This window comes from Rhagoletis pomonella, unplaced genomic scaffold (genome assembly GCF_013731165.1).
Source record: "Rhagoletis pomonella isolate Grant_MI unplaced genomic scaffold, Rhpom_1.0 Rhpom_scaffold_00002, whole genome shotgun sequence".
NCBI lineage: Eukaryota > Metazoa > Arthropoda > Insecta > Diptera > Tephritidae > Rhagoletis > Rhagoletis pomonella.
The window spans coordinates 92824736-92848126 of NW_023458556.1; the positions used below are offsets into that span (position 1 = coordinate 92824736).

Below are 23391 nucleotides of genomic sequence, written 5' to 3' on the forward strand. Positions count from 1 at the left end.
AAGTGTTAATAAACTTCTGGTGCACAATTTAAAGATAAGTAAAACATCAAAATTTCCTGTAAATTTGATTAATTGAACTTGATATTCTTAATTGCATGTGCCGAGTATTTTGTTTCATATAATATATTGTTGTTGTACAATTGTTTTTGTTTGTGCACATTGATTTTGCTCTTTTTGATTTTTTATATGTCCAAATAAGTTTGGAAAGGTCTTGGATCTCGTTTACGTTGATGATGTTCCGAAGGCCTCTATTAATCGGTGTGATCCCGTAGTTTTGCCGGAAGATGCATACCATCCTGCTCTTGAGTTAAGCTACGAAATCATAAATGAAATACATAGTAATAAGTCAAGTTCAAGTACTAGATATGTTTTTGCGAAAGCAAATTTCAGGAAAATTAAGAAAGAACTTTCAAAGTTATCTTGGCCAATATATAGAAATGACGTGGAGCGTAGCGTTGAGCACTTTAATGATACTGTTTTCAATTTGTTTCGAAATTATGTGCCAAAACGTAATATTGTTCATGAAGAACCAATACAATTATGGTTCACTAAAGAGCTTAAAAAATTGAAATAAAAAAGTCGCACTCTTTTAAACTGTATAAAAGAACAGGCTTACACAGTGATTACCTAAGGTACTCAGTTTTGCGGCATAGCTACTTTGCATTAAATAAGAAATGTTATAATTCATATTTATGTAAAATTTAAGAAGAATTTAATTAACAATCCTAAATCATTTTATGGTAAATTCAAAGCGTAAGGTACATGGTTTTCCGTCCGCTATGCATTATCGCAATACTGTATCTAGCGACAGCCAACTCATTGCCAACATGTTTGCTCAGTTCTTTAGGTCCAATTATTCTGTAGACTTCCCTATAAGTGGAGACTATCCGTACGAGCTTTTTCCAATCAACTCTGCTTATATTCCAGTAATATCTTCCGATGAAGTTTTACACTATTTAAAAACCGTAAAAGCGTCATTTAGGCCTGGACCTGATCATATTCCGACCTGTTTTCTTAAAATCTGCACTGAGAACATCTGCGAGCCTTTAACAACTCTATTCAATTTGTCACTTAAACATGGCGTTTTTCCGTCCGCCTGGAAGGAGTCTTTCATAATACCGCTTCACAAAAACGGCAGCACGTCCTCTATAGAAAACTATCGAGGCATAGCGAAACTCTCCGCTATCCCCAAATTATTCGAAGCAATTATTGTTAACAAGCTGACATATTCTATATCTTCTTCAATTACACAATCTCAACAAGGGTTTTCTAAAGGAAAATCTACTATGACTAATTTATTGGAGTTTACAACTCATGTCTCAAACGGCTTTAGAGAAAATGCTCATATCGACGTAATATACACCGATTTCAGTAAAGCTTTTGACAAAGTATGTCACTCGTTACTCATCCGTAAACTCGACCTAATCGGCTTTCAGCCCAGTCTTCTTCAATGGATCTCATCTTACCTCTCTGATAGAACACAAAGAGTTATTGTTAATAATTGTTCTTCCAACATCATTAAAGTTTCTTCAGGAGTTCCTCAGGGAAGCCACCTTGGTCCGATTCTGTTCCTGATATTCATTAATGATATTTCTTCTATAATAAAACATTCAAAAATTTTAATGTATGCCGATGATGTGAAACTTTTTAAAACATTGTCCTCTATCGAAGAAAGGTCTTTGTTACAAGCGGATCTGAACAACGTGGTTAGTTGGTGTAATGCAAACTATATGCCACTAAACCTTCAAAAATGTAAAGTTATGTGTTTCTCTCGGAGGGATGTTCAACCGGCTGTTTATTCAATATCAAATTATAATCTGGAGCAGGTATCCAATTTTGTCGATCTTGGTATCACAATGGATTCCAAACTCAATTTCAACCATCATATTAATGTTACAGTCAATAAAGCCAAAGGCGTTTTTGCATTTGTAAGGCGATGGTCAAAAGAGTTCAAAGATCCTTATGTTACAAAAGCTCTTTTTACCAGTTTAGTTAGACCTATATTAGAATACGGATCTATTGTTTGGAATCCCCGCTACCATGTTCATTCAGAAAGGATTGAATCAATTCAAAAATAATTCTTGCTTTTTGAATTGCGTAATTTTAACTGGGATTCAGATTACAATTTCCCCCCTTACACAAGTCGTCTAAAGCTCATAAATTTGCCTACACTCGCAAGTCGTAGAGAAATGCTAGGTATAATATTTATCGTAAAATTAATGACAGGCTTGATTAATAGCCCGGCCCTCCTGGCTGAGGTAAATTTTAATGTTCCTTCTCGAGTGTCAAGACACTTTCGACCTCTATTTTTAAAGCCATGCAAAACTAATTTTGAACTAAACTTTTCGATTTTTACTATAAAGAAAACTATTATTTCCACTCTCAATAATTGAAATACTATCTTTAACATATCCAATCAGCTGATTAATTTGATTCTGTAGCTGAATAGTTTTAACTCTCGACACTTAACAAACTCCTGTTTCCACTACTCGGCACCAAAAAACTAAAAAAAAAAAGCTTCCGTACGTCATGCGGACTGCGCCCCTCGTGTCGGTTGGGCGGGAATGGAGGGTAAAAAGCCGTTGGGATTAATTAATTAAACAATAACCGCTACACACCAACTGAATTTTGACAGTTCGAATAGGATTTGTATCTTGTTCGAATTTGTCAATTTCGATAGGATTGCCGAACACCTTTTTGATTCCGAGTCGAAAATCCAAATCGATGCGAAATCGATTCCATTCGGATTTCAGAACAGGCCTGTATGTACCAGGTAAAAATACAGTAATTGATGATACCCTTATTCTATGGCGAGACAGACTAATGGCGTTTTCTTTTCTTAAAAACAATGTCACCTTGTTATGTGGCAACATTGTCAGAGTGCAACATTTTAAAGAAAGAGCACGTAATATGCATGTGAAGATGCTACTAAAAGAACACAAAAACTTGACAGCCCTGGCGCAGGGCTGAATAAATGCAACATTATTTCGAGAAAAGAAAACGCTATAAGTTTCCGACAATATATACCAAATAAGGCTTATCTTTATGGTATAAAGCTTTTTAAACTCTGCTCTACCGAAGGATTTACCTGGTAAGTAAAAATATATTCTGGTAAGTCATCAACTGGATTGAGGTAAGTCGGTTTGGCGAAAAACGTTTGCGAAGATCTAAGCACTAAATTGAAAGGAGAAGGTCGAACGTTATATGTAGACAACTTTTACACCAGCTATGAAGTGGCTCGTTCAATGCTAAACAAAAAACACATGTTGTCGGTTAACTCCGTGCAAACAAGAAATATTTCCCAAAAGAAGTTATGGGTGCTCCTATAAAGAAAGACGAAGTAGTGGCTAGAGAAGATGCCAATGATATAGTTGTGCTGAAGTGGAAAGACAAACGTGATGTCAGAATGCTTCCTCCAGTCATGGTATCCACTTCGAACGAACAAATTAATCCTGATGCACCTAGTCGACGATCGAGATCTACAAGACGAGCAACAGAAAAGCCGTTGTCTGTGGTTGAGTATAATAAGGGAAAATCGGGCATTGAGCTTTCCGACCAAATGGCGTCTTATGCTAATACCCTTCGCAAAGGTTTAAAATGGTATAGGAAAATGAGAGTTGAACTCTTACTTGGACTTTCCGTAGTAAACGCCTACATTGTTTATAAAGAAGCTACTGATAAAAATATAAATATCCGATCATTCCGTGAACATTTTGCTAAGGGTCTACTAATTCAGTCATCTCCGCACTCTATATCGCAATCCAAACATGTTATCACCCAAAGGGTAGATGATAATAATCAGCCGTATTCTGCATTTCGACTCGAATCGAAATTTTCTCCGTTTGGCAACTTTGGTATTCTGCGTTCCGTTTCTTTTCGATCAATGATCGAATTTTTCTATTCTAGCTATTCTACATTTCTATCGTAGTTACGTTTTTGTAAGTTGCAAATTTTTTGGCGGGAACCATTCAATTGTTATTTTCGTGGGTTTAAATAATAAAATTTTACAAAAAATGTAAGTGAAAATTACTGTGGATGAATGTAAAACTCATTATAAGTGAATTTTCTTAATTTTTGTGTTTTCGCGATTTTTTTATCATGTTTGTAGGTCCAAAACAACAACACCAGGGCAATATGAGAAATTGGCTGAAATGATGGCAGCCAAAAGAGATATAGCGCACAGTTTTCAACAGCGACCCAAAGAAGAAGTGCAGGCGTTTTGGAACGAGGTAGCAACTTCCCTAAATGCATTAGGTCCCCCATTTAAGGACTACAATGCATGGAGAAAGGTTAGGTATTACTGAAAATGACAGGAATTTGTAAAATAGATGGAACGGTTTGTTACAGGTGTGGATTGACTGGAAATGGTACATAAAACGCGAGCTATCAAATAACAAAAAAGAGATGATGAGCACCGGTGGAGGTCAATGCCGTTTGCAGCGCATAACCCCACTTGAAGAGCAAGTCATAGAATTGACGGGCTTAATAACGTGCACAAGTGGAATTAGAGGTGCGCTGGATTTTGGAGATAGTGCTCAGGTCCAACACGATATCCAAACTGAAATGGACATTTCTGCTTCTTCGGTGGATCCAGATGGTTTACCTTCAACCAGTCGAGCAAGCAGCCAACACCGAGAAAGAAGGAGAGAAGAGGAAACTGAAAAACTGAAACTGAGAAAAGGTTACTGAAAGAACAAATTGAACTTCAAAAGGAATTTTATGCCGAGACTAAAAAATTCAATGAAGCTGCCATGAATAGAATGGAGGAAATGGCGACACATTTGCGGCGCATGAACCGTTCCCTTGAAAAGGTGGCGGACACTGCAGCAAGGCAACTGCAGGAAGAGCAACGGCACAACAAAATTAAAGAAGAACTTTAAAGCGGAAAATTGAGATTAAGATGGAGATGTTAAGGCTGGAGCATCCAGACCATAATCTTGATTAGCAACTTCAAACACGTTGAAGAACTTGATTGTTAAACTTGTACCTAAAATTGTTAATTTTTATTTTGTTTTTTTGTTTTTATTAAATACATATTACCCACCGTGATATATAAGCATAAATCATAAATTGTGAAGTGCACTGAATACCATTTATTTTTGCACTGAATACCATTTTTTTATTTTAACCATTTGTAAATGTACATCATTTATTTTTTTTAATATAAAATTAAAGTGAATTTACATAAGAAAACATTTTTTTTTACTTTTTTATTATACCCATGTTTAGTAAATTTTAAAAAAGAAGAAAGTATTTTGTCTCCAATACGATTACCCACGGTAGCATAATTTGAATCACTGCTTTGTTCTTCTTCTGCCTCCTGGCGGATTTCAAAGTCCAATTCGTTTGCATTCAAATCTTCCACTCTGTAGTGAATGCAAATGTTGTGAAGTGCACAAGCAACGTTTATAATTTGTCTGACTTTTTTCGGTGAGTAATGCAGTTCCCGTGCACCCAACAAGCATCGGAAACGGTTTTTCAAGACTCCGACAGTGCGCTCCACTATATTTCCAGTTCTGGAGTGGCGCATGTTGTAATTGCTTTGTTGGGTGCCTTCACTTACAGACCGATATGGAGTCATTAGCCAGGGCTCCAAAGGATACCTCGCATCGCCTGTTAATAAAAGGGATCATTGTTCATAACTGAGTTATACACACGACTTTCACAAGTAAATAAATACCTAACAACCAGGTGTTTCTTTCATCTTCCCGATATTGCCGTTCCATATAAAATCGCAGCTTACTCAAACCCCATATATGCGAGTCGTGATTGCATCCGGATATCTCGCATCAAAACTTCTTATACGCATTTTGTTATCGTACACCTGAAAATAGAAATTAAATTTACGAAAACAATTAAATCAAATTACGGCACTGATATAATTGAAATAATGCTCACCACCATAGCGTTATTGCTAAAAAATCCTGTTCTGTTTTAATACACAAAATCTTCTTCATGTGTAGGGACACGAATTTCGATACGATACGATACCATATCGTTACTTTTGGCATTCGATACCGATATTTTCTACTCGATAGTTTTAAAACGATATTTTTTGGAATCGAGTACCAGAACCCTAGTATCGTATCGAATGTAATAAACTCACTGTTCAATATTATTGCATAGTCATTTACTTTCCTACTAACTTTTGCAGCCCTGTAGTGTTGTACTGAACATTGAATTGTTTTACCTTTTGCAACCCTGTAATGACAACTGAGAATTGTATTTTTTGTAATAAACTCTCTTGAATTCTGAATTTTTAAAGAAAAGACACGCGGTTTTTTCACTTAACCTTAATTTTATAACAAGGCTCGTATTACTATTAATGTCTTCGCATTAAAAATTCTTCCCGATATAAATTGGGCTTTTAAGAGCAGAAATGTGTAATATAGTTATATAGTTCGGTGTTTTAAGACAACACCTCAGTCTCTACGTGTTGTTACACAATATGTTAGTGTTTGACCGAGATTCTCCTCCGATTTGTAAAGTGCGCCTTAAGTTCTGAACACATTAAAAACGACAAGCTACGGGCCACAGCTTCCAATTTGTTATCTTCATTGTCTAAACGCTTTGTCGATGGCGACATGATTTTTTTGAATGCGTCGGCGACATCATGAATTTTTACGAGTTTGACATAAAAGAAGAGGAAGAACCTAATCTGTCGCTGGAAAAATAGAAATAGATCTAATCTGGCCACAACCACAGTCGTCGCGTAGCCCGGTCGGCGCCAAAATAATTATCTACATAAGAGTACGTGTTAAAATAATTTGACAGCTATGGTCCATAGCTCGTCGTTTTCATTTTGTTCGGGCTATTAATGTTGTGGCACAAAAGGGGTCCCTACAGTTTTATGTCGACTTTGAACGGCGATTTTGTTTTAATGGGAAGCTGTTTTTCATTTTCAAGTTTTGAGCACTTCTAATCATTACACCACAGCGGCCTATATACGAGACCTATATTCATATAAATTTTTTGGATTTTGGTATCGATATTTGGAATGTCGAGTCTTTTTATTCCGATATTAATGGGTACCCGATATTTTTAAAGCGCTACTTTAAATGAGTACCATATCGATACTTTCTGTTCGATATCGTGTCCCTATTCATGTGGCTTGATTATTCTTATATGCATGCCATCAATGCACATGATGACCCCTGGGAAGCCAGCCTTCGCATAAAACTCCTGTTTTGCTTGTATTTTCCTCTTCAGTCTGCTCAAATTTTATCCATTCAGGACAAAGCTTTCGTTGCATCACTTCAAGAAATTTGGACTGTGACATGCTTGCCTGACCCATTCCGACATTATAGTCTGCACCAACTCCGTGTTGGTAACTGCCCCCCGCAAAAAATTGTATCGCGGCCACTACTTGGTTAAGCGGTGATACAGACGTTAAGGTATTTCGCTGAGTTTCTCTTGCAAAAGTATCCAAAACATACTTGAAAGCATCCTTGTTAAGTCGAAAGTTCTTTTTGAATCTAAAAGTGTTAACCAAATTTATTAAGCCTAGCACTTTACACATGCATTTCTTACAATTCTTCGCTCATTTGGAACGGATCACACATATCTCTTAATCTCTGCCTTTCCACTTTCACCTCAGCATTCCGGGATGCGTTGTGCTCCTCTTCAAGCAATAATGCCGCGGCTATGGATTCCATGATTATGTTTCCACTTAATTTAAGAAGAAACGAAATTTTATTTTAAAATTACAATAATGTAAGATATATTTAGTTATTTCAGAATATTTACAAATGTTATCTTCTGAAGCTGCTATAATTTGGTGGCAAATATTTCTTTGTTTTGTTTCGATTTCACACATTCCTAGGCAAACAGCTGATTTCGAAAGATGTTTTCTCACTTCCTCTTCTTCTTTCGTTTCGATCGTAACGCAGAATACCTAAGTTCGATTCCAGCGGAGCGGAATGCGGGAACGTAATCGAAATGCAGAATAGGGCTGAATAAAACTGTTCGACGTGCTTGCGTTTTATGCTATGCAATATCAAAAAAGCATCAAATGGAAAAGAAGCTAGAAATCATATAAAAAAGACAGCTACGTGCTGTTCGCAATGTCCTAACACTCCTCATTTGTGCATTGATTAATAATAATAATAATAATAATAATAATAATGGATTGGGGCTTACACATATGTTAGTGTTTTGCAGAGCTTCTCCTTCGATTTGTGGCGTACGCATTGATGTTGTCACACAAAAGTGAGAATGTGTTAGTGTGTCCAATTCATTTTCATGCTGTCGCGTTCTCATCGTTACGCTCTCGCTTGTATACGTACACGCGATGCTTACGCTCTTTTAGCACCTGCTAAGTCTCTGCCCATGCCTGATCATGAAGAAATTAACGACAATCTCAAATTTTTATATGAGAACTAGCCAAATCCCGCTTTCTTCAAGGCTCATTATAAGACCTTTTGCGTGGGCCATGCAAAAATAGCGTTTAAAAGCAAAAACGGTCTGTAATGAAAAAAGTTCAATTGACTAAATAGCAGAGCCCTCCTCACACAAAGGTCAAGAATAATAGCGCTGTGATGCCATATGGAATACTAATCGCTTTTGATGTCATGAGCCTTACCGATGGTCTTATTTCCACCGGTGAAACTTCTGCCAAGCGTGCATAATCTATGATCTTGCAACTACAACATTGGTCCGATGCGATAGTCAATAAAAGTCCTTATAAGGAAACTCAAGAGCACAGATTACGTTTTTTGTTAAGGGAGGGCCAAGAGTCCTCGCTGTCCCACATGATGAAAAGTTTTTCCGTACATTGACTAAATGAGTCGTGTGATCTCTTGAATATCGTTAAAATGAAGCCATTGACCGTGTTCCTTCTTGGCCGGATGTGATCGAATCTTTCCTTGCCGATTCACCACTTTAAAATTCGTCTTGATATTTATGAACTGGTTTCTTCTTAGTCTTACTGCTGCAATAACGGCCGCCCCCAGCAATTTCGTCAATCGGAGGTAAGTGCAAGATCGCATTAAGGGTGTACGAAGGCGTCAAAGAAAAGGTGCGCTTACACAATTTCATTTAGCCATCTGAAAAGTAAATTTATATGAAATAAGCAGACCAACACACAAGGGGTTTCTATATTTCGGCTGCAGCGCAATCCCTTGGGTAAATTTGCTGCAATATAAGCGATCCAATACCTGCCCCTTTTCGTCGTAAGTACGGTATTGATAACATATGTAGCTGCGGCTAATTCCAGGGCGTTAGCATAAGCGGTTCCATAGATAAGCGATATGAGAAGTTCAGCTTGTGTGGGAGGTACCACGCCCCCTTTACTAATACCAGCCACTTTCCGTCGTGAGTACGGTATTAATAGCATATGTAGCTGTGTCAAATTTCAGGACATTTGCATAAGCGGTTCCAGGGATAAGCGATATGAGAATTTCAGTTTGTATGGGAGTAACCACGCTCCCTTCTCAATGCCTGCGAGTTTTCGCTATAAGGGCCAGTTTTTCAGTGCGAGTTTAACTTCGTTTTTCGTTTAAACAAAGTTTAAACTCAATGTGCCGTTTTTTCAGATCAATTTAAACGTAGTTTAAACTAAGTTTAAACGCCCAATCTGGCAGGTTTAAACTGAGTTTAACTAATCAGCTGTTCATCTGTCGAGTTGTCATCAGCTGGAAAAGTTTATTTGAAAGTGAAATCAACAAAATTAAAATTGTTTGATAAAATGGATTTATCCACTGACAGTGATTATAGCGACACAGAAATAAGCGAAATACTCACAATTGTTGTATTGCGAAGGACAAGAATTGTATCCACTCGGTCAAATCATTTCAATGTCTTGGATGACAAGGATTTTTACGATCGATTCCGGATGCGCAAGGCATCAGTGTATAGCATTTTGGAGCTTATCGGACATCACATAAAGCACCCAACAGATTAGTAAGGATATTTTTACACCCCTATTGCGAGTGTCGACGTGAAGTAGATAAATGACTACTAAGCGATTATCGATTATCGATCCTATTGTGAGTGTCGATTGGCCGCTCAATTAGCGACTGTGAATAGTTTTTAATCGCTTATCCTCCACTGCTATTTTTGAGTCGATAGATTTGAGTGAACAAAATTTTTGTGATATTTAGTCAGTTCCAATTGCAGTCCGATTTACAGGATTTAGTCAGAATTTACAGGAAGTCGTTCCTATTGACATAAAACCTGTAAATGGGAACACTTTTGAGAGAGTAACTGAGCAACTGTTCCTTGTCAGAAGTTACAGGATTTAGTCCGGAGTTTTTTTTCTGTAAGTTCATGAAAAGTGTCAAACGATCAGCTGATTTGCATGTGCAAACAAAAACAGAAAGCGGTGTAAGCAAGGAACCTTATATTTGTAAAAAAAATGGAGGTAAACAACGAAATATTTGAAGACGTATAGATTTTAATAATTTTTTGGTAATATTTCAGCCAAATCTGTTGTCCAAATGACATGTAAACAAACCGACTGACGTTTTTACAGGAAATTGTGCTTTTTTCGTTCCCGTGCACTTCTGCATCTGTTCTCCTTTTACTCTTACTTGAGAGAGTAAAATTGTTATTTGACAGTTCCACAGGTTTTAGTCCGAAGTTCAAAGGAACAGACTAATTAATAAATTTTCGTGATATTAATAAAGAAATAATGGATAAAAAGTAAGTTATTTGCATCAAAAACTGTACAAAAATTTACTATACGTATGTGTGTGAATTGCAGATCGAAAGTGGTTAGCAATAAGAAGCAACTTGGCCGGCTGGTCCAGCTGATGCAGGACAATCAGGACTTGGCGAAGGGAATTTGCGGCAAAACTCGGGGAAAGCCCAGATGGGAAGCCATAGCAGTAGAGCTGAACAGCTTGGGACCACCACTACGTTCATGGGAAAAGTGGTTAAAGGTGAAATAAATACATATTAAGCTTTAATTAATAAAATAATCGCGTATATTTTGATGCAGGTTTGGACAGATTTGAAGAACAAGACGAAAAAGAAAATTTCGGAAAACTGGGCAGAATTTCGTGCAACTGGTGGAGGCCCAAACAGTCTGCACATTCTCACGCCACTGGGGGAAGGGGTGGCAAGTTTTTTAAGGTATGATATTTATTTGGACCCACCAGGTCAAGAAATCGGGCGCAATGCAATAGTTCAATCGGAGGAAATCCCAGAGGAGCCGGTAACTTGTGGTAGTATTACATCACAATATCTGGGGAAGATTGTGAAATGCGTAAAACCCAGGATACCGAAATTTCTGAAGTGCATCGTACTCCAAGAAGAAGAAAAGTTGCCAATTCTACTGAAAATGATAATGATAAGTAAACTACCAAGCGAAGCATTTTGAGGCAATAGAAGAAAGTGCAAATAATATAAAAAAGGGCCTGAAGTACATAGAGAGTTCTGTAAGGAAGTCATACAATCTTCAAAAAAAAAATCTGGCTATAGAGACAGAGAAACTAGAATTAAAAAAAAAAAAAAAACTAATGCTGAAGAAGAGGTTGCAAATAAAAACAGACATAGAACTGAGAAACTCAAACTAAAAGTTCAATTATTGGAGCTGCAAAAAAAAAACGTGTCCTCGTTAATTTGTAAGTATACATTTAAGACTTAAAGGCAAACTTTGTGATTTTAAATTTAACTGAAACGGTAACATACCGCGTTTTGCAAAAGTAAGGAACAAAATCTAATTTTACTGATTTTTACTTATTTTTTATAAAACTAAAGTTTATTTTATATCAGGTTTTTGCATATCATAAACTATACAAATCAAAGTTTCTGACTTTGTAGAAAAATCCCAACATTTGATATAAAAAATATAAAAGTTTCCAAATTTTTACCAGTATTTTTAAAAACTTTTTGGGTATTCAGTTTTGGAGCATTTTAATTTTTAGTATCTACATATATTAAAGTGCAATTTTGAAGTGACTTTAAATTAGTGTTGGTAAATTTGAGACACTTCAAACTTGCACTTTATTATTGTAAAATTAAATATGCTGGAAAACTGAATACCTAAAAAGTTTTTAAAAAGCCTGATAAAAGGTTTGAAATTTTGATGTACTTTTTTTAAATTTGTTAAATGTTATGAGTTTTGTACAAAGTTGCAAACTTTGATTTGTATAGTTTATCATATAAAACAGTCTGATATAAAATGAACTTTAGTTTTATAAAAAATAGTTTAAAATAAATCAGTAAAAGTAGATGACAAAATAAATTAAGTAGAATTTCGTGGCTTTCTTTTGCACTACAAGGTATATTATCATTTCAATTAAATTTAAAAAAATAACACGTTTGGGTTCAATTTTTAAGTAATACTTACTATAGTTTTTAAAAAGTATTTTGCAATTACTGAATTTAATTGAAACTAAAATTATTTATTATTTACTTTAAATATAAATGTACTTAAAAGTACTTAGCTTTTACCTTCGAAATGAAAATACATATGTATGAATGTATTTATGTGTTGGACTAATACTAATATGTGAGCATATCAGGGGTCAAAAATAAATGTTATTTATAATACAGGACGGATATATGTATATGTATAGTGTCGGACGAATTAATAGGGTCGCGACGTTGTGACAAGTTTTGACAAGTTTTTTTTTTAATGTTTATTAACTTTTTATAAGAGTATAGTATATATGTAACAAAAACTATATAAATCTTAATTTCAGACTTTGTGCAAAAATTATAAAAGCTCTGCAGTGTCATCGAAATTTCAAACTTTACCGGAAATAAAAAAAAGTATTTGAATTAATTTTTGTAGCCCATTAAATTTTAGTATAATAAACGGCAAGTTTTAAGTTTTAACTTGCACGTTATTGTATTAAAATTTAATGGGCTGCAAAAGGTTATTCAAATGTTTTTTTTATTTCTGATAAAGTTTGAAATTTCGATGAAAATGCAGAGTTTGTATAATTTTTGCACAATGTCTGAAATTAGGATTTATAAAGTTTTTGTTACATATATACTATACTTTTATAAAAAATTAATAAACATTAAAAAAAAGAAATAGTCAAAATTTGTCATAACGTCGCGACCCTATTAATTTGTACACATGAGGCTATTTTTTAACATTGACCAGATTTAGTTGAAAATGAATATTTTTTGCATATGTTTACGATAATTCTTTAAGTAGTAGGTATTTATCAATATTCGATTTTTAACATTTTATGTTACATTGATTTTAATTTAAACTTGAATTACTGAATTATAACAATTTAATAAAACTTTAAAAAACCTGAGCTTCAAACAATAAAAAATGATTTAAGACTGAAGTCGCATATGTTGTAAAATGTTATTTCTTATTTCTACGGCTTCTTGATTTATATGCCCAGCTTGAACATTGATGCCACCTTGATCTTCATAATAGTTTTCCGGGTCTTGACTATCATTAATTTCTTCATTCGAAGACTCAACATTGTAGAAAATGCATATATTGTGCAGTGCTGCGCAAACGTTTAGTATTTGGGTGGCTTTCTTTGGCTCATAGTGCAGCGCACGAGCACCTAACAAACACCTAAGCCGATTTTTCAACACCCTAATTGTGCGTTCCACAATATTCCTAGCTTTTGCATGCCTTTTGTTAAATATACCCTCCACTGATCCGTCATCAGGGTTCCGGAATGGAGTAAGCACATACGGCTGTAAAGCATATCCTGCGTCACCTGAAAAATATACAAATTTGTGTAAGAGCCATCGAAATGTCCAATATATTTGATAATAACAAACATAATAATAAATTCCTTTCACCCCTGCAGGATATCTTGCATTGATGTAACGAATCCTCAGAGCGTTATCACAGACCTGTAAATGAACATATTTAAATAATACTTTCATTTAATATTTTACCTAAATACTCACTATCATCGCGTTTAAGCTGAAGTACCCTTTTCGGTTATTGTAAAGGTGTTGAAGATCCTTTTTGGGGGCAACGATTTTAATATGTGTCCCATCAATGCAACCTATTAGTTTCTAGGTTTCATATATAGAAAATTTGGTTTAAAATCTAAACCGAAATAGAAAATGTTTGCACACAGCGAAATGTGGTGTTGATTCAAACTCAACATATGAAAGCACATTTACATGCGTGGCTGTAGCTGAATGTGCAAAGCTGCTTGATACAATTGGTTGCTACTAAGGCTGTCCGGGTTCAATCCCCATCAGACGGAGCATGAAATTTTATTTTTATTTTTTATTCTTAATTATGAAAATGTTTGGGGTTAAAACCGAACTGTTTAAATTCTAAACCCAACATATGTGCCCTCTTTTTTTAAATTTAGAAGGTTTGTATTTGAAACTGAATTTATATAGTTTGGTCATATATGTAGTTCAAAAAGTTTAAAATTAAAACCGAAATTTTTAACCGTGTATTGAAACATTTTGGTCCAACATTTTCACCAAGAGTTCAAGTTCATGATTTTTAGTGACGCATTTGTCTTCTAATATTGCGGTTTGGTGGTTGTCAGAAGGCATATTTGCCGTCTTAAGAAATTTAGCAAAACTGTACCTGCATACAAAGATACGTAATAGTTTCAGTGCGTTTGAAAGGCGCCACGTCTCCTTTTCAAATACCCCAATTTTCTTTAAGAGCATGGGATTCATTTCATATATCTCTATACCATTTTCGAGTAATTTACCATGGGAGGTGCCACGTCCCTTTTTCCGATAGCCCCAACTTTTCTTCATGACCAGTCGCGTTTTATATATCTTGTACATACCAAGTTCCAGTACTCTTCCATGAACACATTCAGAGATATGCAGTATGAAAAATTCGATGTGTATGGGAAGTGCCACGCCTCCTTTTCTGATAACCACAATTTATCTCCATGAGTATGCGATTGCTTTTATATATCTCCATACCAAGTTCGAAACCTCTTCCATGAACATTTTCCGGGATATGCAGTATGAAAAATTCGGTTTGTATGGGAGGTGCCACGTAACTTTTTCCAATAACCGCAATTTTAATCCATGAATATGCAAATGCTTTCATATATCTCCATACCATATTCGAGTAGTCTACCATGAACACTTCCAGAGATGTGCAATATGAAAAATTCGGTTTGTATGGGAGGTGCTACGCCCCCTGCACCTAGCGGTTTGAAATATACTTTACATCCGATTCTCATACCTACCATATATAACACAAAAAATTGCATAAAGATCGGTCGAGCCGTTTAGGAAGAGTTTGATTTTTTTATGTATATTAGATAAGCACGATGCGAGAAGCATAGAAAAAATTTCGATGAATAAAAATATATTTTTTCTCGGGTTCACAACTATCCTATCTATTAAGTTGGAACCAACAATACACACCCACAAAATTTCATTGAAATCGGTTAAGCGGTATCGGAGATTAGCGTAAACGAACACAGTGACACGGGATATTTATATTGTTACGATTATCCTCGAAACCTTGAGGAATTTCCCCAAGAATGATAGAATACAAGAATGCGCCGTCCTGGGCGTTGACATTTGTGTACCACAAGTAAACAAAGAATAGAGCGAACAGAAGAACGAGTTGAAACAGCCAAAACAGTTCACTTTACAGCGAAAAACGTGTTTTAATTTTGCTAAATGCGAAAATATTGCATTTTTACCTAATCTATTAGAGAATATGTAACATTTTAGTGCACTCCATTGCCTTGCAATTGAGGCTGCTTCAGCAAACGTTTTAGTGCACTCCATTGCTTTGCAATTAAGGCTGCTGCAGAAAACTGAGGCAGCATCTCAGCGGGATTGATTAGTTAACTTGCTAATGGAGGCTGCTTGGAGCAGAAGCAAAATCATTGTGAGGAAATGTTGTTAATGTAATAATAAGAAACATTTCGGGGACGGCTTTGCCGTGCCCTATGTATGTACACAAAATGCCGCGATTCGTCCCAGCGCTACACTTGCATCTACGCATCTTGGATCTTGATGGCTGTCGCAATTTAACACACAGCACTTCATTTTAATAGTTTTTACGCAGTCTTCAACTCAAAAATCACTCACAAATTGCAAATTAACACAATTTAAACTGTTTTTCACCTATAATTAAAATTTCTATTTCGCTGATTTGTAAACAAAGTTTTATTTACAAGTTACCACAACTGTCAAAATCGGCAAAACCAAAGTAGCGGTACCACTGACGGCGCCACCTTTGTTCGCTGCACCGTGGAATTTCCCAAATATCCTCCGGCTCGTATCGCTGGATTGTTAAATAAATGCTCACGATGACCAAATTGTAGTACAATTAACTTTATTGTACAACAAACAATTTACAATACTTTCTAATACCGTAAAAACACTTAACAATACTCGTTAAAGCAATTACAACGCTTTACAAAACTTGTTAACACAATTAAACTTATAGCTTGCTTATTCGCAACTCACTTTACTTGTAGCTTGCTGACTTGTAACTCTCCAACTCCGCTGTGTCGTGGCTCTTATATACCTCCTGCGCTCGCACTCATGGAAGCTCTCGAACGTTCTGAAGTTCATCGCTCATTCTCTTTCCCTCGCTGTTCGCAGTGTTCATCCAACATCACGTTTCTCCTTGTGGAACAGTCTACGTCATTCCTCGAACATTCTGCCTATTTCTCGTTGTTCGCTTTGTGTTGCCGCAGTATTCGCCACAATATATTAAGATACCCTACTATAAGCACCTACCATAGATACGTTTGCGTACCAAATTTCAATTTCATTTGACTTGTGGTTTTGAAATTATAGCTGATAAAATTTTCCACGCCTATGGGATGTGCCACGCCCCCTTTTACAAACCCATTTATATATAAGCACCTACCATTGATATATCTGCATACTAAATTTCAAGTTCGTTAGACTTATAGTTCCGAAGTTATAGCTGATAAAAAATTCCATGCCTATTGGATGCAAGAATGATAGAATACAAGATTGCACCGATTGCAGCAGAATTCGTGAGAGTAATTTTAGCGTGACGTCATCGTAGAGTTGACAACTGAGAGCGGCGAGAATGAGGCCGACTAGTGATGTGCTGAATTGTCCCCAATACTCGGTACCCAATACTTAAAAAAGATTTCGGTACCCTATACTTCCTTTTCGGTATCCGATACCGATTATTTACATTAAATCCTCGCCATTATATGCATTTCAGGTTTAGAAAAAACTTTCATTACTAATTTATATGATATCGGCTAAAACACTTGAACTTATCGCCACAGAAAAATATTATTTTATCCGTTTTAACCTTAGTCGAACCAAGGTTCAAGAAAAATACTTTGACGGATGAAGAAGCCTTTCAGGGGAGAGATTCTGTAGCCAGTTAGCGACAAGTTTCGGATCGATATCGCTCTTGTTGACTTACAAATATTTGATATCAAACGTCGACAAAACCGATACCGATTCGAAAATTGTCGTTAACTGGTTACAGAATCTGTCCCAGGCCTACAAAAATGATATCGTCCGATTCAGCTGGAACAAAAATGCTTCAAACAAGTAAGGGTTTGTCTGTATTATGGCATCGAACCGACATATATACATCTTTCATTTGAATCAGTAAAAAAGCTCTATTGGCTCTTACATTCGGGTTTTGTTAGGCGTTTTTTCCATATTTTTGGCCTATGTGCGCTTTTATTCGAAACCTAAATGTTTCGGTACCGAGTATCGAGAGTATTGGGTACTTAAAAGTATTGACTCAGCACATCACTACTGCTGTCTTCTCTACTATGACGTCACCAAAACAGCTGATTCTGTCAAAATCACTGAGAGCCGAGTAGCGATATCGTCATCGGCGCCACCTCTGTATTCTCTCCACCGTGTATTGGATGTGCCATGCACTCTTTTCCAAACTCATTTATATATTTTTATTTTATTTTTAAAATGGCTGCGTATGAAATTTCAAGTTCAAGCGACTTATAGCTCCGGAGTTATAGCTGATAAAACATTCCAGGTCAATGGGACGTGCCGCTGCCCCTTTTACAAACTCACTTATATATAGCCTACTATAAGCACCTTCTATAGATACGTCTGCGTACCAAATTTCAATATCACGTTACATATGATTCCGAATTTTCCACGCCTATAGGATGTTCCACTCAGTTATATATGCCTTGCTTAAAGCGCCTACCACCAAAGCGCCTGCACACCAAATTTCAAGTTCTTGGGACTTATGGTTCCCAAGTTATAGTTGATAAAAGGGTCCACGCCTATGGGATGTGCCACGCCCCTTTTTACAAACTCATGTATATATAGCCTACTGTAAGCACCTACCGCAGATATGTCTGCCTACCTAATTTCAATTTCATGTGACTGATGGTTGTGAAATTATAGCTGGTAAAATTTCCACGCCTATGGGATGTGCCATGCCCCCTTTTACAAACCCCTTTATATATACTTTACTGTAAGCACCTACAATAGTTATGTCTGCATACCAAATTTGAAGTTCATGTGGCTTATAGTTCCGGAGTTATAGCTGATAAAATATTCCTATGGGATGTGCCACGCCCACATTTACAACCTCATTCATATATACCCTACTATAAGCACCTACCATATGTATGACTGAATAGCAAATTTCAAGTTCATATGACTTATAGCTTCGGATTTATAGCTGATAAAATATTCCACGCGTATTGGATGTGCCACGCCCACTTCTACAAACTCATTTATTTATACCATACTATAAACACCTACCATATATATGACTGTATATCAAATTTCAAGTTCATGTGACTTATAGTTTCGAAGTCATGGCTGATTAAAAGTTCACGCCTATGGGAGGTGCCACGCCCCCTTGTCGAATCCCAATTTTTTTACCCTCTTATAGGCCCACGTGTCATGGCAATACTCTGTCCAAATTTCGTTCGATTCTGTAAGTCCGGTTAGACTGCAACCTGGCACATACATACATACTTCCACAAATATATAGTAGATATCTATCCTTCTCTTAGCGTAAAATAATTTTTGAGCATACCCCGACCCCAGCGCCTCCTATCGTGTAATTTTTTTGTCCAAATATTCCTTTTCAATTGGCTAGCTTATGTTCAAAATATGAGCCAAATCGGCAAGTAAATGGAATTTTTAGGAATACCCTGACCCCAGCGCCACCTAGCGAGCAAATTTTTGGTAAAAATATTTATTTTCATGGTGCTGATATATGTTCCAAATATGAACCAAATCGGCCCGCCCGTTAGTATTTTAGTGACATTTAATGTACAGAAAACTCTATGAAATTGTGAAATCGTAACGTCTCAGCATTCTTCATTTTTCGGCAACAACAGAAAAGTTCAAATTTTTTTAAATCGAAAAACCTTCCACACAGAAGGTAAAAAAAAACACTTTTCACAGAATTGAAATGGGTTAAGCCGTTTGGTCAGGCATCGCGGTCATACGAAAAGCACTTCATTTTTATATATATAGATTAGTGCTCTCAAAAAAGAGCTTTCAACATTTTATTGTGGCATATTTATATATAGAGATGTATATATCATTCTCCCAGTTTATAAGAATTTTAGGAATATCTCGGCTAGAACTCCACCTATCTAGTACGTTTTTAGTCCAAATATTTATTTTCAATTGGCTTACATATGTTCTAAATATGAGCCAAACCAAATGCAGTTTTTAGGAATATCCCGACAACAGCGCCACCTAGCAATACAAGTTTTACCCCCTTATTCTAGAACCCGAATTTTCATAATTTGTAATTCGTAGCTACGCTACGAAAAATCCACATGCTGCAACCCTTGCGGAAACATGTGCAGCATTGCCAGCTGTCAGTTGTTTTTCGAAGACAGCTGAAGCAGGAACTAGAAAAACACTCATGAAACGCTTATTTATAGTAAAATTGTTTGATTTTACATATTTTGGAGGAAACTATGGATTCTATTGCATTTGCAATTATAGCAGCGAAATAAGCGCGCGCTATGGGAATGATTTCACAAAGATATGCGGAGCTGTCGGGCATAGTAACAATGGGCGCATCTATGTCAGCTTCTGGTTGAATTGTTGAACCACAAGCCAAAACTCCTCTTATGCCTGAAGTACTGGTTCCCAATCCAGTTAATGCAACAACAGCTTCTTCCAAGCCATTGAAAACACGCACTTTGCTAGGTCCACCACCTATTGCGCTTGATTCTGCCTTCGGCCGCGCTTAGGGATTATAACCCTTACTAAGTAGAATTCGCCTTTCTGTGTTGCCGGAGATACAACATTTCTTGTGCATATCACTCCGGCTACGCCATCCACAGTATTTTTGCGCAGAACCCACATCGAAATTTGTAAAAGTACCTAATTTATTAATAAGCTAGTGGTCGGAAATTTGAAAATTTACTTTAAATAAGAGTTTAATCCTTTGGTTACACGGGTATGTTAAAGTATTTGGATTCGGGTTATGCGTTTGGACACAACAACCGAAAATCATGGTACAAATAACTAAAGCGGACCCAAGTTTCTCGATAAGGGGCATCAAAGATTATTTTTTGCTTGTTTATATAAAGCAGTGGACAAAAATATACGTATGTGCGAAAGGCAAATTTATCTGTTTAAACGTACAACACTAATATTTCCTGCAAACACACATCGATTTACATATTTTATCTCGCCTCCGACACAGAATTGTTTTCGTACAAAATTACGCAAAACAGCTCACTCGTTTGTTTTTAGGCATGCCATTGTTACGAATTTCGAAAGTTCGAAAATACGATTCGGATTGCAGCATACTATTTCTACGATTCGTAGCAAATTCCGAATACGAAAGAGTTGCAGAATAGGGGTATTAGTCGGAATATTTCCTTTCAAGGTGGTGACTCAAGTTCCAAATATGAACAAAATCGGTCCAGCCGTTTAGTAGTTTAGTGACATACAATATACGGAAAACTCTATGAAATTGTGAAATAGTGACGTCTCAGCTTTCTTCATTTTTTGGCAACAACAAAAAAAGAGTAATCAGATGTTTCTTGGGAGGGAGCATATTTAAATAGCCAATATTGGGCATTTAAGTGCAGTTTAAATGTACGATTTGAAAATGAATTTTTGAAGTTAATCAACAATCTCTACTTAAATAGGGCATCGGAAATTGGCCCTAAGATTATCATTAAATAAATTAATAAATAAAAATTATATAGAAAAATAAAAAAAGCGAGAATTATATTATTTCAGATAGGAACGAGGCCAAAAGAAGCAAAATAAGATGCTAAAAGAAGATTTTCTGATTTAATCTATTTATACTATACTACTATATACTATACTATAGTAAAAATCTATTAGAATTATTTCAAGTATTTTTTAGTACTATTATTATCAGGGTTCGTATTTGCACACACATGCTCTGCTCACGCACACGCCATAAACACATTCAACATTATGCATTAGTGGAAAACAAACTCTGCTCGCAGCAAAGTGTGTGCTGTTTGTTAATAAGGGTCTTCATCAAAAGTGATAAACTCTTGATAAACTTGATAAAGTGATAAATTTATCATTTTGATAAATGAACTGTCAAACTTTGTATGGAAATCTATTTAAACAAAATTTATCACTTTATGGGCCCTGCCACACGGTCAGTATTTATTGACGTGATCCAAGTATCGCGATATTTATTGACGGTGTAGCATGCAGTATTGATGGATAGTGATCCATATCGCAAAATTTCTAAAAATTTTGAAATCTGGATCGCGGATCGCAATACCGTCAATAAATATTGAACGTGTAGCACTTTCAAAACGCGATCCATACATTTCGTCAGTACATCTTTTACTCTCATAATGCGAACATCGAAAACGTATTCGCTCTGCCTTCGCTCTCGGTGCTTGAAACCTTTCAAAAGAAATTGAAAAAATTTTAATTAACATTGGAAATTTTAAAATAATTGTGGAATGCACTATCTGTAAATTATACGCACAAAATAAAAATATTTTCTTGCATCATAATAAGCGTTCAGCACAAAAATTATGCAAATACTGACGCGATAAATATTGAACATGTAGCATTCGTGCGCGATCCATCAATACATCAATATGGATCGCGATCCGAAATTCGGTGATAGTTACAGACCGTGTGACAGGAACATATCAAACGCCTTTGGCGGATAAATGTATACATTTCAGCAGAATTCAACTCTTACAGGTTGACAGGTAGTCGCTTTTGCTACGAACACATAAAAGCAAATGAACAAACGGACGAGGTAAGAATGAAACGTTAATAGCCAAATAAGTTAAATAATAAACAGTTTTATGCAGTTATTTACCAAGGTGCGTTCATTAAAGAATGCGGATAAACTGATAAAAATAAGCAATTTATCCCTTTATCACTTTAGATGAAGACCCCTAGTAAGTGCATGCACATGTGTGTGAGCCGATTTTAATACAAATTTCTGCTCCTGCACATGCATATAATATATTTTTAAAACAAAATTTTGTATAAAACGTTATTTTTTATAAACCACTTCAATAAAAAGTGGCATGTTGTTTGTTTTTTTTATATGAAAGAAAACATATTAAAAAATTATTTCAAGATTTGAGTTAGAATTCGAAGTTTCTCTACGCAAAGCAAACACATGTGCGTGTGCTTTTTATAAATAAATATAAAGTACAGACATGCTTTTTACCAACCGGCTCACACATGTGAAGGGAGCAAGTTTTTAATATTTTATATGCACAGCACACTATGTGAGCGTAAAATGTTAAGATGTGCTGCGCATATGTGTGCAGATACGAACCCTGCACTCTCGAATGGTGTTTTCGATTTTTCTTTAAAGAGTTACGCCCACTTAAACTACCTTGTCCTGGAATCTATCATCGCCAAACCAGGCATATGCTTTCTAACTCATTACAATGAGAAAAAGGATTAGTTTCGACAACTAAAGATATTTAGTTCCCGAATTTTGACAATATTTGGGAACTGTGACCAAGTATTGGGAACTATTACCATGGGTTGGTAATTATAACTAAATATATTAAAGCTTCTAATATTCATCTAGGTTGTACCAAATCGTTAATTTAGTTGAAGGGTTTGGTAAATACTAATAAATATTTTTTTGAAGCATATTTCTACAAATTCCATTCGACTTAAAGTATGGTTCATAAAAGGATGCCATTAAGCTCTGCTAATACAGATAAGCTTTCTTTCAACACATGGATTAGTCATAGTTACCAAATCTTAGTTGATCGATTTGGTTTGAGAGCGGAATATATTCATGCTTATGAGCACCCCCCTAAATAATGATCAGCGCTCTCTGAGCTCATGTGTGTTTCACATACGAAGAGCGCCAGCTAAGCAATGCACACAGTCCCACTTATTGAATCGTTTGAATGCGCTAGTATGCCGACCATTCCATAAAAACGATTCAATGAATGAGACTGTGTGCGTGGAAATCACTGCTCCGCTACCGCTGTTCGTATACGGGTGAAACACGCGTGTGGTTACAGAGCGCTCAGTAAGCTATGGCATGTCGATCACTGCGCTGGG

General features: G+C 36.0%; 2 protein-coding genes and 1 long non-coding RNA gene across 3 annotated transcripts; 1 reads left to right on the plus strand and 2 right to left on the minus strand.

Annotated features, from left to right (window-relative positions):
• Positions 1 to 4081: 4081 nt before the first annotated feature.
• LOC118734775 lies at positions 4082 to 5134 on the plus strand. The gene is made up of 2 exons (XM_036464462.1): positions 4082 to 4289; positions 4348 to 5134. Exons 1-2 carry the CDS (start codon positions 4152 to 4154, stop codon positions 4687 to 4689), a joined length of 480 nt encoding a protein of 159 aa, XP_036320355.1. The 5' UTR covers positions 4082 to 4151; the 3' UTR covers positions 4690 to 5134.
• Positions 5135 to 5186: 52 nt separating this feature from the next.
• LOC118734776 lies at positions 5187 to 6007 on the minus strand. The gene is made up of 3 exons (XR_004992435.1): positions 5899 to 6007; positions 5681 to 5824; positions 5187 to 5613 (listed from the first exon to the last, which is right to left on the minus strand). It is a non-coding gene; the product is annotated as an uncharacterized LOC118734776 (long non-coding RNA).
• Positions 6008 to 7088: 1081 nt separating this feature from the next.
• On the minus strand, positions 7089 to 7847 carry LOC118734777. The gene is made up of 3 exons (XM_036464463.1): positions 7747 to 7847; positions 7531 to 7668; positions 7089 to 7475 (listed from the first exon to the last, which is right to left on the minus strand). The coding sequence occupies exons 2-3, from the start codon at positions 7653 to 7655 to the stop codon at positions 7136 to 7138; spliced, it is 465 nt and encodes a 154-aa protein (XP_036320356.1). The 5' UTR covers positions 7656 to 7668; positions 7747 to 7847; the 3' UTR covers positions 7089 to 7135.
• Between the last annotated feature and the right edge of the window lie 15544 nt (positions 7848 to 23391).

Excerpts from the sequence above, each read along its gene's own strand:
- LOC118734775 (XM_036464462.1), top strand. The coding sequence starts at position 4,152 with ATGATGGCAGCCAAAAGAGATATAGCGCACAGTTTTCAACAGCGACCC. Across the intron at positions 4,290-4,347 it reads ACTACAATGCATGGAGAAAG|GTGTGGATTGACTGGAAATG; the intron begins GTTAGGTATTAC and ends GGTTTGTTACAG.
- LOC118734777 (XM_036464463.1), bottom strand. The coding sequence starts at position 7,655 with ATGGAATCCATAGCCGCGGCATTATTGCTTGAAGAGGAGCACAACGCA. Across the intron at positions 7,476-7,530 it reads TTCCAAATGAGCGAAGAATT|ATTCAAAAAGAACTTTCGAC; the intron begins GTAAGAAATGCA and ends TAACACTTTTAG.